The sequence below is a fragment of the Atta colombica genome, unplaced genomic scaffold (genome assembly GCF_001594045.1).
Source record: "Atta colombica isolate Treedump-2 unplaced genomic scaffold, Acol1.0 scaffold163, whole genome shotgun sequence".
Lineage (NCBI taxonomy): Eukaryota > Metazoa > Arthropoda > Insecta > Hymenoptera > Formicidae > Atta > Atta colombica.
In genome coordinates, this window is record NW_017259254.1 from 2,619,258 (window position 1) to 2,637,643 (window position 18,386).

Genomic DNA, 18,386 nt, shown 5'->3' on the forward strand with positions numbered 1-18,386 from the left:
ATACACCCGATGTGCACACATCGCAACGCTAAGATGACGTTAACGTCGCACCCCGACATTATCTTTTCATCATGACCGTTATTGAGAAGCCATGGGAGAGACCGGCCAGTCAATTAGTAAGTGACGGAATAGATCTCCGTTAGAAACATGCTACTGAATGGACCTAACATCGAAACAAATTTACAGAGGTTGTTTACAAAATCTCATGGAGGATATTTCAATCAGATGATAGAAAATATCTTCGCGATCGTTATAAGTCTTGTATTTTCATATACTGCATTTGTCATATATTTTCTTTACGTATCTTTCGTGTATTCAGCCATTTACAAGGTAAATTTCAAGAAGTAACGGGTCGAGCGATCGTGTGAATCGTTAATATAAAAATTACTTTATCTTACTTTATATACCCAATTCCTTCGAAAAACAGTGATTCACACCGCTGTTGAACCCTGCTTGTCAACATTTGTAGAGATTCCGTTGAGCAAGCTTGCGAGTGAGGACTCGCGAAACCGGTAATGCTGAAGCGTTACGAAGTAAATACAAACTTTACAACCATGACCTTGACTCTCGATCGCACGAATGCGGTTGCATCGGCCGTAAAGATCGCAGGATCACGCCCTCGTCTCTCGATCCTATCCTAAAGTATTCTGCCGGCATGACCGAGCCAGGGTCGGGGTGATACAGAATGTGTGTGCGGCATGTATAGTCGATTCGTGCGTGGCTAATGCACTTGATCCAATCGTCGACGTGATAACCATAATCACGTGCGGTCCAAGTACACCGTGGATACGTACGTACATATGTACACGATCGAGCTCGCGCGGTCGATTGCACGTCCGCCGAGAAGGATGCAGTTGCACTGCGTGATGCAGCGTGATGCACGTGCGCTGACGCATCGGGCCTAATGCGATTCGAGAAAGCCGAATCATCGTGGCATCCGCCTATTTTACAGAGTAACATGGATTTATGTGCCTAGTTACTCTTACGCTATTATACAATGCCACGAAGAAGAAATAAATGCTTCCATATGCGAAAAAATAATTTTCATTGCGTTATAATACCGCAGAATTTATTACTGACTAGCTTCATGAAGTAACACGCTTTTATAACGACATATAAATATAATAAATTTAATTTACTTCTTTGTAAGATCGGAAAAAGTAATCTTATCTAATACGTAATATTAGAAAAATCTCTTCGGCTTATTAGATAGATCAAAATTAGATAAATCATATTTATTGTTTGATCTTTCAGATTATATAAATGTTCAAGGTTAACTATTTAACCTTATTAATTTTTCAATTATGCATTTCCTATTGCATGAATATTTATCAAATGTTTCTATATTTGTTTTTTACTATGTTCCTCACTCACGCGTCCACTAACATTACTCTCTAATACATTGACGATGCAAGGTCTCCATGGTGAATCTCACGCCCCCACACCAATAGATGCCCATTACTATTTACGAGCAGAAACGGACCAACCGATCGCAGCTTCGTTTGCATATTCTGTTTTATTAAACTATATACATATTGCACTATAAACGACATGTACTAAAAAACATCTAATAAAAATTTTATGATTTCTTCCTTTTCCATAATAATTAATATTTCGTGTAATTATTATGGAAAAGGAAGAAATCATAAAAATTTATCTGTCTTATTTTTTAATATAAACAATGTCTAAATACTATATAAAATATACTGTTTACACTGTTTTAATTTCAAAGTTTATTGTTTATATCAAGAAACTATTAAAAAAATTCTTAATCTATTTTAATTATAATTACATTTTTTAAATATTTTCTGATATCATGATTTATTAAATTTCTAATCTAAAAGCAATGAAATCTGAACCTTAAAATTCTGCTTCTAATACTTTTTATAATTTTGAAACAAAATCTCAAAAATAATGTATTGTTCAAATAATTATGAGACATATTGCAACAAAACGATTTCTAAAAGTTGTAGACGTACAATTTATTAACACGTTCCTTTTATTGTGTATAAAAGTCACGCACTGATCCGAGGAATTTGTTCCGATCTATCGTACCAATCGTGCGAATCTTTTCTCCGCGTTCGATGCCGGTTTCCCTAGAAAATAAGATCGGTGCACAGACCAGGTTTCGAGAAGCGACTCGTTCCACGAACACAGATCGGTGTGATAAGAGCGGTCGATAACGGGTCTTCGGCGGGTGGGCGTATTTACGTTTGCAGAAGCGATCAAGAGTACCTCCCGGTTATATGCCGATCGGAGATGGTTTGATACAAGATTATTCGAATCCTTGTTTACGAGCACAACATCGAGCAATGTGAGCAAATAATTCGATAAAGAGATACGTGCTTAATCAAGTACAGATATTAAAATATCTGATATAGCTATTAGTTAATCAATAGATGATCAAAAATCTGTATAACTAAATGTCTCACCAATTTAAGGGTTCCATTAATAAAAAAAAATTATAATTTCTCTACATTTAGAAATGCAAGTTTTTTTTTTTTAGAATTTAACAGCCTGTATGATTAATTATATAATATTCGCGAATTTATTATAGGGAGCAGCTAAATATCATTTTTCTTAACTCGTAGATCTTGTTTGCGAATAATAAAGAAGTCAACGGTAAAGTCGAGAGTCAGTTCTCTATCTCTCTTTCTCTCTCTTTCTCTCTCAGCTACTCGAATATCGATATTTACGATCCTCTCTGATTATTTCCGATTGAGTCTTGGAAGCATTAGGGCATTAGTTACCATGCGGCTGCTGGTCAGACATTACTTACGTCCATGTGGACATTTCTCATAACAACCGGTCGAATATGCAGCGGCAGTTACTACTTGCATGCATTCCTTGCCGTCGAACGGCTTACCCATGAGTGCATTTACTACTTTCTCGCACAAGAGTGACGCGAAATGTTGATGTTTTAGAATCACATAAAGCGCTTACAAAACAGATCAATTCGTGTATTGTATTCCACTGTCGTTTACTAAACATGGACACAGTAACATGAAACGCGTAATATATACACAGCTGTTATGAGTAAATCTGATCATGATCTAAGTTAATGGATTATTTTGATCACATAGTTCGAATAATTTGAATAACTTTTCTCAAACAGTTTAAACTTTATTATTAGTATCTACAGATTATTTTGTAGGACTTAAAACGATTCTCAGTTTAGATATGAAAAAATTACATATAGAATCGACATTTAACATAAGAAATTAATTTCATATTTTTGTGTAAATCTAATTATTGAATTACTGTTTCAAATATATATAATCTGTAGATAGCGGCTTTGGGTTGATAATAAACGTGATTAGCGCAATAGAAAATTCACGGTGAATTAATAAATCGTACAAAACGTTAGTCGGCAATGATCATCAGAAGCGCATTGATTACTAGGAAGGAGTATCTAAATGAGAGAAATATTGATTGGACATACTTGTTGGGTCTAATCTGCGATTGCGATTACCGTTTGCATTCCTCTCTGACAAATCCGCGAAGTGCATTTATTATCACGCGACTCTCTGTACAAATAGTGTTTCAAAGCTGCAAATTTTTAAAATTAAAATCAGATATATGTCACTGATTAATGAAACATCATCAATATCATATTGCCTAGGAGATTAGAAGCTAAGAACGTGGATCTTCGCAAAGAAATTAGTTGTAAACATCTGCGAGATATTTATTTTGACTAATGAACGCATTTGTCTCTTTGTATTTTGTGATAAGTCCATTGCTCTTGCTAGAAGATAATTTTCATCAATATACTATCTTACATACTATCTTACATATATTACATATATTAGCTTTTATAATGTAATTCACAATAATTAATTAAAATAATAGTGTTTCTAATGAAAAATAAACAATTAGACAAAAAGCATAAAACAATTTATGCAACCACATGAATATGTATCGCTCTCAGTAATTAGAGTGGTAATTAGCGTAAATTCGCGATAGCAGAGAATGAATAAATCACAGAAGTTGGTAAAACCTAGAATCGTGCGTGTTCAATTAATTCAATAAATGCAGCCTGGCAACAGCCTATTTCTTTGAGAAGTTCCTATCTCATTTCGAGAACAAATCAATTGCTATGGCTTGTGGCTTTCTTACAATTAGTGTGGCCATTCGTACGGCGCCAATGACACAGACAGCCCTCGTTTCGGGAACCGCGTGCATCGCAATTAGTCCCATGGAAAATCTGCACGGCGGTTAATAACGCATGTCGATAATCGGGCGAGGTGCATCGATCACTCGAGAAGGCATTATCGATTGGCCTCGGCGAAATCTTATCCTGCGCCGCGCGATGCAGCACATCGACATCGGACAACCTCCTCTTCTCTTGGGATCTGGGTCGTACCCTGAATTCAGTCTGCGTGCGCGATATCTACGATTACCGCGTAATTGCCTGCGTGCCCAGGCCGCGGCCTAAAGAGCACCTAAAACGAGGGCCGGGCCGTGATTATCGAGTATCGAAAATTATAATGCTCCGCCGTCTCGCGTGCATCACCGTATTAAATGGCGAGAGGTATGATTTCGCGGCGATTTTTTGAGGGAAAGCAAAGTTCGCCGAGCGCACATATCCGTAACACAGTAAGTTTTACGACAAACAGATTTACATGGCTGCCGTGGATTACGCGATAAATTACAATATTAATTTCTTGAATAATGTTCTGCTTGCAAATTTGCGGTTTTTTTTTTAATATATTAACCCATATTTCGACCGCACCTTCGTTTCGAAATACGAGTATGCCTGTTATTCTGTTTACTTAATATGAAACATTAATGCCTAATTGAAACGAGGAATAATTAATAAATAACTAATAAATGAAACTACAGACATAATTATCCAAAAAAGTATTATTAAAAGAAGTGCTTAAAAAGATAATAATATCTCAAAGGGTCAGATTCTGATATAGATTGTAATAATTTATTTATATATAAGAGAAACCATGCGCGATTACAGAATCGTAAACTACTGTACTCCAAAAAGTCAAAGATAGGCAAAAACTTCTTAATAACTTTTTGAAGAATGATGAACAGGATTTCTTGAATTCTTATCTTCTCCGTTAGATAGCAAATCCAGAACCTTTACAAACAAGCTGTAGTAAAACTTTCCTCGAATGCGGATGCTACATGATTCCAATTTATGCATGCTTGGATTTTCAGAAAGCCTTTGATTTGTTATAGAATGCAGGAATATTCAGACTCATAAATAAACCCTATTTGCATACGCATACGTTCGTGTTTCGCGGCTTTCAAACTTCATTAGCCACAACATGGAAAGAAGCGGAAACTAGAATCCACTTAATCTGGCCGATCCTAATGCAAGATACACATTTCATGTTTTTATTAGTTTGCAATTTGCGTGAACACTACCGGCGAATATCACTATTCGTCATAAGCTCGTTGCCAGTCGCAGGCTAAAGTTTCAATGTATTCAAGTGGAAAATCGGAATTACTTGGTCCTGAACAACATCTCACCTTGAATAATTTCTAAAGAACAGAAATTTATTCGCCAGCAAAAACAGTTTCCATGGTCGAATTTCTATTTATTCTTTTTCTAAAGGAATAAATAGAAATTAAGTCATTGAGTCGTTACAGCTGATATATGTAAATTCATATCTTTAAGTAGCACTTTAAATGTTTCATTACAACTTGGAAACGTTTCTAAACGTTTTGTTATAATTTGCATGCTCGAGTGGCATTTACTTTCTAAATCTTTTTTTGATTGTCGCACGTACTTATGAAAAATAAAACAAATCGCGTCACACGCTTTGTGGATACGAATAGGAGATCCCCGAGATTTTCTAATTTTCTCATCATCGCGATACAAGTGATAAAGGCAGTAATTATGTGAATCGGGTAATCGGAATTTTCCTAATAATACGAGAGGCGGCCAATAATCGCATAGCCGTAACGAATCGTTTCTAAATCGTTGAAATCGTGATATCAAAGTGTTTGCGCAGCCATCACTCTCTCGCGTTTAGATATGCGCGTGCCATCTTCGATAATACTTCGGTGAATCACATAGTTTATCACATGTCGAATGTAACGGAATGTATGTCTCTCTTTTTGCACGCTCGCAGGCGTGCTCATACCTATATCCCGGCTTAACCACACTTCGATATATTCTCAAAGTAATAATTTCGTAATCCCCTAATTACAAGGCGAAGGATTGAATACAACCTGGCAATCATTAAGGATGTCTTACATGTTGAGGATACAATATCCCTCTTTCCTTCTTCATTTTAAAACAACACTGATCAAATATATTTCCTCTTAGAAAAATATATAAGATAGCAAATACCAGTCGTAAGCCTTGCTATTAGAAATCTGTCCATAATGAAATACATTATTTTGTTAAATTAATATATAAAAATATATATTAAAAAAATATATATAAAAAGAATATATAAAAAAAATATAATACATATTAAATGACATTTATTTTATGGAAGTCATTTTTTCATTAGAATTGTATAATATAAATTTGGAATTATATTGCTTCTTAATTCCGTGACATATTTTTCCAGATACTTTTACTATTGTATGCAGAACGTGTTCCATATCTGATTCATATATTATAAGTTTATATACCAAATGTACAGTAAAAAAATTATGGTATGGTGTGTGTGTGTGGTGTGTGTGTGTGTGTGTGTGTGTGTGTGTGTAGTCCCCACCTTCTCTTGCTACGTATTTAATTATTACGTCGCTCGAAGCTCGCACGCTCGAAATAACGCACAATGTACCGTAAACCATGCATAACTAATTAGGCTAATAAACTCGGGGCGCGATTCGAGCCGGCACGAGAAATCCCCTTCTCATAAATACGTTTATTATCATAACTCGTCCATACGCGGGCGGTGAGACGCGGAAGAGACGTAAATTTTCGCTATTTTCCACGCGTGATAAATTATCGCGGTCCCGATGCGCGCAACACACACATCGCCGTTTTTCTGAGGACGATGTGCACTCTCCAGCCTATTCCGCCCACATGAAGGCCACGAGCCTCCTGTTGCTGGTCAGGCACGCATCAAAGCGTGTGTACGTTACCGTACAATAAATGGCCATTGATTCATGGCGGGCGGCATACGGTGTCACGATAATAAAATATTTCCATGTAATTAGGCCCGCGAGAGTACCGGTCGATACGCTCGACTAGTTAAACGCGATCGATCGATGACGGCTATGAAATGCCGGATATGATGGTACTCGATTTAAATACCCGCATGCGCTATTAGCGCGTGGGTCGACTTTCGTAATACAACGAATGGGATTATCACCGGCGTTTCGAATTGTTCCCAAAGCATCAATTATAATAAAACAATGTCGCGCACGCGACACACATAACGTAAAAACACGCTTTCAATGTAATAACAATTCAAAAAACAATAAATTACTTTTTAATTATTCTGTATATATTATGTGTGCAATACAGAATAGATTTCAAGATATATTATCAACCTTTCGTCTGCCAATCTGAATCTTTTTTGACGTAACATTTCATTCTTAAATTTCTTCGAAATAAAAGAAGACAAAATCCGGTTTTCTCTCATTAAAAAATCTCATTAAAAAACTATTTCGTAATGTAACAGATATGTTAAAAAATATTTTTGCACATCTTTTGAAAGCCTAAAACACTAAAGAAAAGAACTTAAGCTAGACGGAAGGAATAAAAATATGATTACACATGGAGAGTTAAATTACAGAAATATAATAATTTATTGATTTTCTATTTTTAATTAATAATTAAAATATTTTATTTATAAATATTTCATATTTTTTTCTTTGCTAAGTATTGCTATGCTTCTCTTGGATAATCGCTATTATTTAAACAATAAAACATGAATGTACTTTCTTATAAGGATAAAATACGTTTATAAATATATAGTTCTTTTCAAATGTATGATCTTAATTAATATTGATGCTAGAAAAGTCTAAATACTACCACCTGATCATCTTAGGTTGGATTAATCGTTTCGGCCGTATGTAATCATATTTTCCCGCCGTATCTACTTAATCACCTTTAGTATATCTTTAATGTCTACCATTCCAGTACATCTACCTATCGCAAATGTTCGTCTAGTAGCATTGGCCGTAGGCGGTGATATGGATCTTCAGTGCCGGATCCTCACTTCCTCTTTTGCATACCTGATATATTCATCTGTTAAAAGTGCCTGTTCCTAAACACAGTATGCCAAATTGCAAGCCGCAATTTTGTCTATCTCAATGAAATAAAATCCCCTAGGAAAACCGTTGTATTCCGAAATAATAAATTAATTTACAAAATAGTAATTATATAACTCTTACGCATTAATGCTACTGAATATGACACAGTTATATATAGTGTACAAAACAATAAGCCACAGTATACATAAAAGATTTCAATATGTATAAAACGCAACCAATTACGTTTAGAAAATTCCTAAATTTAATTAACTGACAATGAAAAGCAGTTCGACTCAGCAGGTACATTGGAAAAGTTGCCATATCATAACGTTAGACATATAACTTTCAACTAGATTTTTACGGAAATAATCGAAAGTTGCATATAGCAGTCAGCCTATTAAAACTAAAGTCGGTTATAACCAACACACAAGTGAAACCGGTCTTAAACAATCATGTATTTACCTTTTCAACCGCTTAAATAATCCCATATTACGGTCGATCTTCCGTCTGTGTGCATATTGCCAGACGAAGATTAGTCTCGGCCAAGTCACCACGATGGCGGTGTGCCACCGTGAACGACTTTATCGTTGAGCGAGAGAGGTCGTAAACAGCCGACCGCTTTCACGAGACTTGTGGCGGGTTAGCATGCAGCGAGTTCGAGTTGGGCGAATCAGTTTGATCTGCGCATTAGTTTGAACCCTGTGAAGAAGAGGCACGGGCAATCGTCTTGCCACACGTACGATTCACAGACATAGTTCGACCTGCATAAAATCATAAATCACACCACGTGTAAATACGTACAGGGTGTCACAATTTACACCGCTGCTCGATCTAGTCGTCGTTCGTTCTTCGTCTAATTTAACGAGGATATCCAGCTGCTATCACTGATATATCACGCTTCTCAGAGTACAAAGTACAGAGTGCTTCATAAACTTTGTACAAAAGTTAATATTTAAGAAACATTTGATAGGATGCTTTTATTCTTTTTTAATATTAAATATTTATGTAATTAAACTTTGCAGGATGTTATCAAAATCTGTAATTAACTACACTAATTAACTGGCTGCGTTCCTAAAATTACATTTGCTCTAATCTCTCTCATTCTCTCTTTGAACATTAAATCTCTCGTCTTGAACTTAAATCTTGAATTTTGATATAAGAAAATCTCTCACTTTAAGTATATCGAAAAATCGATAAAATTCCATGCAAACTTTATGAAACACCCTGTATAATTTCTCGCTGCTCTCGAGGATTCTATTACATACTCTGCTCACCTGCTGCGACCGTGTACGCGCCACGCGGAGAGCTACCTTATAAATCTACGATTCCTGGCACAAATCGAATCGAAACGATTTCTCTTGACGTGGCAACGTTTTCCCGATAATTTATGCGGATATGCCTAATCGAGTTGACGAATTAAGTCAATGGACGTGGAATGAGTTTGCTAATTGACCAAACCTTCTCATATGTGGATTAGATTTAATCAAGCAAGAACTAGATAGCAAAATTTCGATCGTGCACGAGTCTGCTTCCGCAAATTTCCCGTCTATAAGAGCTGCAGAAAAAGCGATGGTAAGAAAATACGTGACGATCGCAAAGACCGTCACCGTACCAGCGAGCTCGTTAATGCCCTCCAATCCGACTCTCTCGAAGCACCCGCTTGAACTTCGGCCGCGGTCGTTTGTCGTACTTGCACCTCTTTGCCCGGCGGGCGTAAACGCGGCACGACGCTGCTATCTCCTGCGCTTCCTCTTCCTGCTCCGTCCCACCTCTTTTAAAGCGACCGCGGCTCGGCCAGGCACAAGCTCCGACCAGCTAATCGGCGACAAAGCGGCAGCTTCGCCAACTACGGGATTACAGTTAGGCACCCGATGATCTCTCCAGCAGGGAATCCGTGGGAAGAGGAAAGGAAATGACTAGGGAGAAAGGAGAGGATATAACAAGGGAGTCTTGAGCTGCCGTTGCTTGAAGAACGCGAAGAATCAATGACGAGGAAGCCTGTTCAGATGACGTACTGAGAGACCCACTTCGTACACCATGAGACTTGTAACATTAAACGATGGCTAGGGAAGCGAATTAGCTATTTGTGTTTAACTTTCAATATATATTTTTACATAGTTTATACGATCCCGTGCTCGTGTCAAAATAAATCAAATATTTCTTACAACATAAAAGCAATAATGATTAAATAATACTCTACTCATTATCCATAAAATATTACAAATCCTTTTATTTTTATAAATCAGACATCTGTGACGGTAAAAAATATTGTTAGTAGTATTTCTTACCAAAGCGAAGAAGCGCAGCTATTATTAAGGTAAAAATAACAACGTTTACATTATAAATATGCCAAAAATGCAACTGTACTTCTAACAAGCTGAAAGATAATTTTGTTAGTGTTCTTCTTATTTAGCCGAGCAATTGACGATCATCATACCTATGCATGCACTGTTATTTCAAGAGTGAGTAGAATAAGCACGTTATGCGCTCATATAAAGTCTTTGCATCCTGTGTGATTTTGCACAATAGGTGATTATCTAAAAGATAGCGTTTAGATTTCTTGAACGGACAGAGTGCGCTTCCGCCTGGCAGATTGTCAACAGTAGACTTTCTCGTAAATTCTTACGTTCTCATCACGTACTGCATTGGTATCACAGGAGGAATGGTACATGCAACGTGAACATGTAAACATTAAAGTGTAGAAGATCGGAGCGACGTGAGACGGTCGGAAAATCTCGCGGAGATTGCTCGAGACGAGTCGGAAACTGAGCCCCGCGGGTAGCTCCAACGGGATCCCACGAAACCGAAACAACGTGCGCTTGTTGCAATCAAGGTGGCGGAATGAAGGAAGTGAGCACGACCAGACGAGAAGAACACCGCAAGCGTCGAGCACTGAAGGCGGAATCGATGGATGGAGAAAGAGAAACGAGAGGAGCCTAACGAGACACGCGAGGAACTACCTTTGGAAAAGAAAGGCAGTATAAATAGGTGCGGGAATGTGAAGTACGAAGATACGTGGATCGAGCCGAAGAACGGTCAGAAAATACTTTCGAGGATCTGCTTGAATCTGCACGATTTTTTAGTTTAACAAATCATCCACAGCGAACAAAAAATAGGTAACGTATACAATTAAAAAAAAAAAGAAAAAAAAACGAAATTCTCTTTGCTCTATTATTATTTACCTAAAAGAGACGGAAGTCTATTTTTTAAATCTTATAGTTTTTCTCTTTATTAAATTAAGATTTATTAATTAAGATAATTCATTATCTCATGTATTCTTTGCTCAAAATATAACATTTCAACATAATGCCACTGTGTGGTATTATTTTGATATAATATAACGGCTTTACCATCCTATAAAGGTTATATAATAACAGATAAGATTATCAACCAAAAGTGTAAAAAACACATTGAATGATTTATAAATATATATTTAACTCGATTTTTAAAAGATTACATTTGCGAATTATATTACATACTAATATAGTCCATTTCTCTAATTATTCCCTTAAAAAAAAACTTAATTGTTCATTACATTCGCTTTTCATGAGTCACCGGAGACGATCATTTAATGTAAACTGTGTAAGTTCGCTTTTATCTAGCTGCGAAAGGGCAATTCACCTCTAAGGATCTCGCGCGATCGTACCGAGTCCCGTAAGAAGCGCCGCGTGTGTTTTACTGTAATTAAAATTAACAACTAATGGCACGACGTGTTTCTTACCGTTTATTTCTCTAGTTCGAAGCACGCCGGAGCCCATTAGATCGTCGCCCATCTCTGCCTGCCCGCGTACCAGTCAGCTAATCGGCGACAAAGCGGCAGCTTTGCCAACTACGGGATACAGTTAGACATACGTGGATCCGGCCAGCTGAGCGAGCCACGAAGACGGGCGGAAGAAAGGAGCAGAGGGAGAATACGAGGCACGCGAAGGGAGCATGAACACTGAGGTGATACCAGAAGGTAAGAAAAGGTAGCGGGAAGAGGAGTGTATGGCGATATACGAAACAGTATACGTGTGTGAGACATAGAGAAACAGAGAAGTGCATTCATTGAGACGGAGAGAGGCGGAAGGGAACGTTGGCCCTTTTACGAGAAGAGGATATAAATGGATGGACGCACGAGAAACACGAAGGCGTGCGAACTGAGCGTGTAGCTCATGTTCAAGTAAGTGGATAGTTAACGTTAATATTGTTGCGAGGGGTTCCTCCTTAATCGAGACACAAAAGAGTCGCGTATATCCCACACTCGGTTGCAATTAAAGCGGCCGAGTGTGCTTTTCCCTTTCACCCGATTACCGTTGCAGGACGCCGCTTTGAAGGAGGGACTCGTTACGTGAACGATGTCGATATTAGTCATGTCGAAAAAAATGGAGATTTTACTTGATCTAAAGCAAAGTTCAATGAAGTGATTTCTCCGTTTCATATCATAAAAATATTACATATTGTTTTTAATCGATCCTAGTAGATTAATATCACGAGATAACGCGATAATCATCACAATGATCGCATTTACTGTACTAGGAAAATCGAATGCTCAGATAATATTCGTTCGACAGTAATAATTATATCTCGCAACTGACTCTTGCATTCAAGACTTTCTTTTGTGTCCTTAATATGTGTCCTTAAATAAATTTTATAAATAAATTCTATGAGTTCTCATATACTGCAAAAAAATATTTGGTATAATATTATTTTTGTCCAACATGAGTTTATCCAGGTCTATTTCTATCAATGTAGATTAAATTTAATCTTAGATTAATTTACTTTTTATCTAATATCTAACTTTTTATCAAATTCTTTTTTTAATTTTCAGAACTAGAAGAAAAAAATAAGATAAATCAAGATTAAAGTTAATCTACATTGGTAGCAATGAACATGGAATATATGCATACGCTCATTTAAATACTTTAAACAATCATTACTCTCTATGGTAATTTAAGGCAAAGCGTGTTTCGTGATGCGAACACTAGCGGGTTAATCTTTGGTCAGGCTCCTTTCAGCTATCGTCTAGCGACTACCTCTTCCCGCCGTGCGCTAATCGACGACAGAGAGCAACAACTGCGCCAACTACGGGAATACAGTTAGATATCTGCAGATCCGACCAGCTGAGCCTCACGGAAAGGGAGAGAAAAGGACAATGCGGGACGAAGAGCAAGGAGAACGGCCGAGAGAATGGCGCACTCGACAAGGCAGAATCATGGTAGAAGGGAGAGAAACGGCCTGCTGTGGAAGTATCTGCCGGTACTCAACGAAGTACGTAAATAGATGCACAGAACGAGTAGAAGATGCGGGGGCGTGTGAACCAAGCTTAGGGACCCTACGTGGTGGATGGGTGTGTCCTAGCTTCCGCATACTCCTCCGCGGTCACCGCGTGTTGTTATCTTCCGCAACATAGAGTCGCGTGTGTGGCGTAAGTTCATGTGTTTCTGCTGTTGCCTCTATGTGGAGCACCTCAACACGAAACAAAGGCTTACAACAAAAGCGCAGTCGACTATCGCGATAAAAATGTTTAAATTTGGAGATCAACAATCTTATTTCTCTTTAAATAATCTGGAATATATAGATTCCAGATAGACATTTAGCAATAATTTAAGAAATATACAATCGTAAAAATGTTGAAAATTATCATTTCAAATTTTTCCGCTTTTTAAATTTCGAGTTTCGATGTATAATACAAATCTAATATCTTTTGTCACAGATAATTATGATAAAAATTATCATCATTAACTTTTTCTCAGAAAAAATTGTATTTTTTAAATGCTTACCGGGAAGTGACAGGCCACATGTGAGAACGTGTTCTGGCAAGTCGTGGATAGTCCTTGGTGATGCTACTTCGTCAACTCGCTTTTTGGTTCCTGAAACCAGAACGAAGGCTCTTGTTACTACCACAATCCGCAATAACAAGGATGTCCCTTAATCATTTGCATTTCAATTGACAGTTGAATCGAATACCAGCAGAAATCGATAATTGGATCCAATAGTGTAGGGTCGGCCATACAAAATTGACAGTTAAACGAATCTCGATGTGATTCATCGAAATTGGTTCATCTCCAAATAAGATCAAATAACTACTCTATGAAGAATTGGAAACCAACTGACAGACCTATGATTGAATTCATTTTGTAATTGAATCTTTTTATTATAAATTGAAAGAAATTTTTTATTTCTTTTCTCAAACAAATATCTTAGCAATGAATCTTGATTTTCACTTCCATTATTAATATTACTAATATTACGCATTAAGATCTTAATATTAACAAATAAACATTACATACTGAAATGTTAAATAATTAATTATATTAATTAGCTTTTATAAGTGTTATATATAATATCATAATGCTTGACACTTGAGGGATACATATATTAATATTCATAACTGAATATTAAATATTATAAAATGTTAAATAATTAATTATATAACTTTAGCGTATTAGCATTCGAGTAGTAGCATTCGACATTCAATTTCTTCTGTTAAACAAACATGCACGTCATGCTGAATTGTATAGAAATAAAAATACATCTTTCTATGATGAATAATGCCGGTATGCTTCATCAAACCATTAAATACGTCTCTACGATTAATATCCGCTTTATGAGATACAAAGATCGATCGAAGCGCGCGTTCGCTACCGAAACGAAGTGCGTTTATCGATTAATCGCGATGGAAACGTGCTCATCGGTGGCCCGATGGCGAGGACGTTCATCACGCACGTGCGTATACCGCACGTGCACGCATGCACAGAAACGAACATTAGATTGTGCTAGCCCACGAGCTTGACCTTCCGTTGAGAGGCTCCCTCTAATTCCACCTTTTAACCCTCGTCACCTTCTGTCAGAGACTAGCGAAGGTGAACGGCGAAATGCACGCATATTCGCCTCTTCTTCAGCATATATACGCATCGCGGACGATCGAGCACTTTCTACCTTCATGAGTAACACGTCGAATAATATGTATCTCACGTCGGCATTTTAAATAGCGTTACTACCGCGAGTAGCCGGCGCGAATACCGGACGTCTCATTCATGACGGCGCAGAAATAATCGAAAGTAAGCGAGCGTGAGCGGCGTCTCGTCAAAGTGCATTCACTTATGCAGAATCTCTGCGCGCCAGAGATCTCGTGAGAAATGTAATCAAGCGTAAATCAATGCCACTCGATTTGCCTTTTTTCTATATGCTGCTCTCTCCTCTCTTCCCCCCTTCTCTCATTTTCTCCTTCTCTCACTTTCTTTCTTTTCTTTTCCTTTTCTCCAAGATCGGTGACAATGTAATTAACGCTGATTACTACTGGCGCATTATTAACACGAGTGGATTGGACTATTCTCCGCGAAACGCGCGGAAAAAGTTTATCGTTTACACTTGTAGACATTTAATGCCGATCATTAAACCGGTTACGAAGAATTTTCCCACGTAGTATTGCGAACTATCGTACTGAGAGGCATCATAGTTTTCGCGCTAATTGCCGACCACACAACGCCCTGGATGTACTCAATTAACGCACGCTATTTGCACACGGACGCTTATTAAGCGATTATAAGACGTTTCACCAGAGACGTTAATTACGGGTTCGCGCGGCCTCGCGACGGTTCAACTTTATCGCGTCCTCGCTCTTGTTAGGTAAATTGATCCACAGTGAAATCGGGACGCGATTCATTTGCCGTCCATGATCTTGCCCATGTCGGCCGCACCGACTTTACTCCGATGCAGTAAAAGCGCTTGGCTATTAAACACGCGCGGAGATACGATCAATTAGTTCTCGCCGTGCGCACGTGAGAAGCTACGACGTGCCACGTTTGTCTCAACAGGAACGTGTCTGCTGCAGATGCCACGCGAAACGCACGTGGACCGTTCCGCATGTAAGTACGCGAGTAAAATGAGTTGTATTGTGAGTGTAATTTGAATTTGCGAGAGAACTCTATCTATGAAAGTTATGCGATCAGATTAGAAATTTGTTCATATAATTTTATTTTTAGAATTAATTGGAGCACGTAAGATAGTATTATCCACTTCCATCTCTGAAACATAAATCGTGAATTCTCTTAATGTGTCCAGCCGCTTATAAAAATCTGTAACCACTTACACCTTGATATATATTCAAACTGTTATTATTTCTTCTAGTGTCTGTGATTTACAGAAATGTTAATTTCTAAGACACTATTTCTAGTGATGAAAAGGTGAAATATACTGGCCATTTCAAACCGCGATAACTCGACAACAAAAAATTGTATTTTAATTTCTTAAAGAATATTTTAAAAAGGAGACTTTAAACTTTCAGATTGTTTCAAATCAATTAAAAAGAATTTTTTTTCAACTCTATGCGTGAAAGTTGAAACTTTCTATTAACTTTTCGATCTCGATTTGGAAATAGTGAGCAAAAATTTCTTGAATAAATTTTGTTAACCGAGACAAAAATTTAATAAGATATGAAGGATCTTTAGACTTTTAAAAATAAATTTTCTTTGTCTTTGAAAATCATTTTACGATTATTTTTCACAAAGTTATATAAATTTCCATTTTGTCATTGATTTGAAGCTAACTTTTAATTTCATTTAATTGAAAAATAATTTTAAACAGGAGAAAAATTCGAGTAAAAAACGTATTGATATATCCGCTAAAGTGCTGCTAATCGCAAAAAAATTCCAATCAATCACCATGACGTTTACTAACTATTCATGCATATCATATCGGCAATTACTGGAGAATCCACAATGGCCGTCTCTCTTCGTATGACTATCTGCTCCGGAATTGTTTTACCGGAGGCTGTATTTCAATCAACAATATCATTTTTCACATAGTTCAAACATCAAACGAATGTTCACGTTCACGTTAAAAATATAATCGGAAGTTCACTCTTACGTTTACGGAACGGCGATGACAGACGTGACACGCGACCCAATTTTACTACCAGGTGCATTCACGCGATTGCGTCCGCACATGCACGAATAATAGACCGGTCTTCTCTTCTGTCCGCATAGCTCGAAACGGAGAATGATTTCGCGGATGCGGTTTTGCGGTATGTCGGCAGCGGTAGTGAGATTCACATGCAAATTTCCACGCTCGAACACTCATTACGCTGCTGAGGAATGGAACAGGAGAAGGGGAGAGTGTTAATTACGTGGTAATGACGTTCATAGGCGTGTACATTTTACGAGACAACGGACATGACGCCGCCACAAATGCAATTTTACGGGAGGCATTGTCGGCGCAATGGCAAAAACAAAGACAAACTGTTAAAAAAACACGGTTATCGGTGATTTATCGACGACAGTTCTCCGAAGAACTCATCCATCACTCCGACGGAATTGTAAAAGAAATGCGAAGCCTCTTCTCAGTTTCTCTTTTATCGCTTTATATCGCCTTCTGTGGAAAACTGTGAAAGAAATAGTTATCTGAATAAATACGTAAATCTTCATCGCAGTAATCATCGAGCCAATGGTCAATAATATAAGCAATACCATATTGTTCTTTCAACATAGTTGAAACAATGTATAAGCTACAAGGTATTGATTATCCGATTTCTTCCTGTTCTTTAATTGACTGTAAGTTCCGTTGACTGTAAGTTCTATTAATGCGAGAAATTGCATAATTTATTTACAAAAGAAAATCACGGAAACAAAAATTCTTTTTCATCAAAAATAAAAAATTTTAATCTAATTTTTAATGTATTTATGTCTCTTATACATTTGTCTCTGCATTGAGTTTTATATTATTATTCAAACTTATGATATTAGTCAGTTTGCGATTAATTTTGTGATTAATTAAGCAAATCAAATTGCCAGCAGGACATTGTGGCCCATATTCAGAACGTAATATACTTTTATCGATAAGTACGCGCTTTTATTTATTCAATTTTATTTTATATGTTATACATTAATTATATATATATATATATATATGTTATTCTAAAATATACTACTAATATATGTAATATGAACACTATATGCTAAATGCATTCTACATCATCATAACCACGTTCTGAATACAAGCTATATATATAGGTTAGATATCGACAAAAAAAATAATGTACATCTTCGTGCGCGCAATATCTATGTAATAATAACGATTAATACACCCCACACAGCTGATTATGATATAAAATACTCCCCTACTCATGAATTAACGGAAGCTGGTATCGTTTTATTTCTCGCGATAGGAACTTCCGCTAGGGCAAGCGCGCGATTTTATTACTTTATCATTATTTTATCAATAGAGTCATA

General features: G+C 37.1%; 1 protein-coding gene across 1 annotated transcript in view; it reads right to left on the reverse strand.

Annotated features, from left to right (window-relative positions):
• LOC108686058 overlaps positions 1–18,386 on the reverse strand; it is a 229,839-nt gene that overhangs the window by 60,626 nt on the left and 150,827 nt on the right. The window contains exon 5 of the mRNA XM_018191122.1: positions 13,938–14,027. Within this exon, the coding sequence (XP_018046611.1) occupies positions 13,938–14,027 (90 nt within the window). The remainder of the gene's footprint in view (positions 1–13,937; positions 14,028–18,386) is intronic.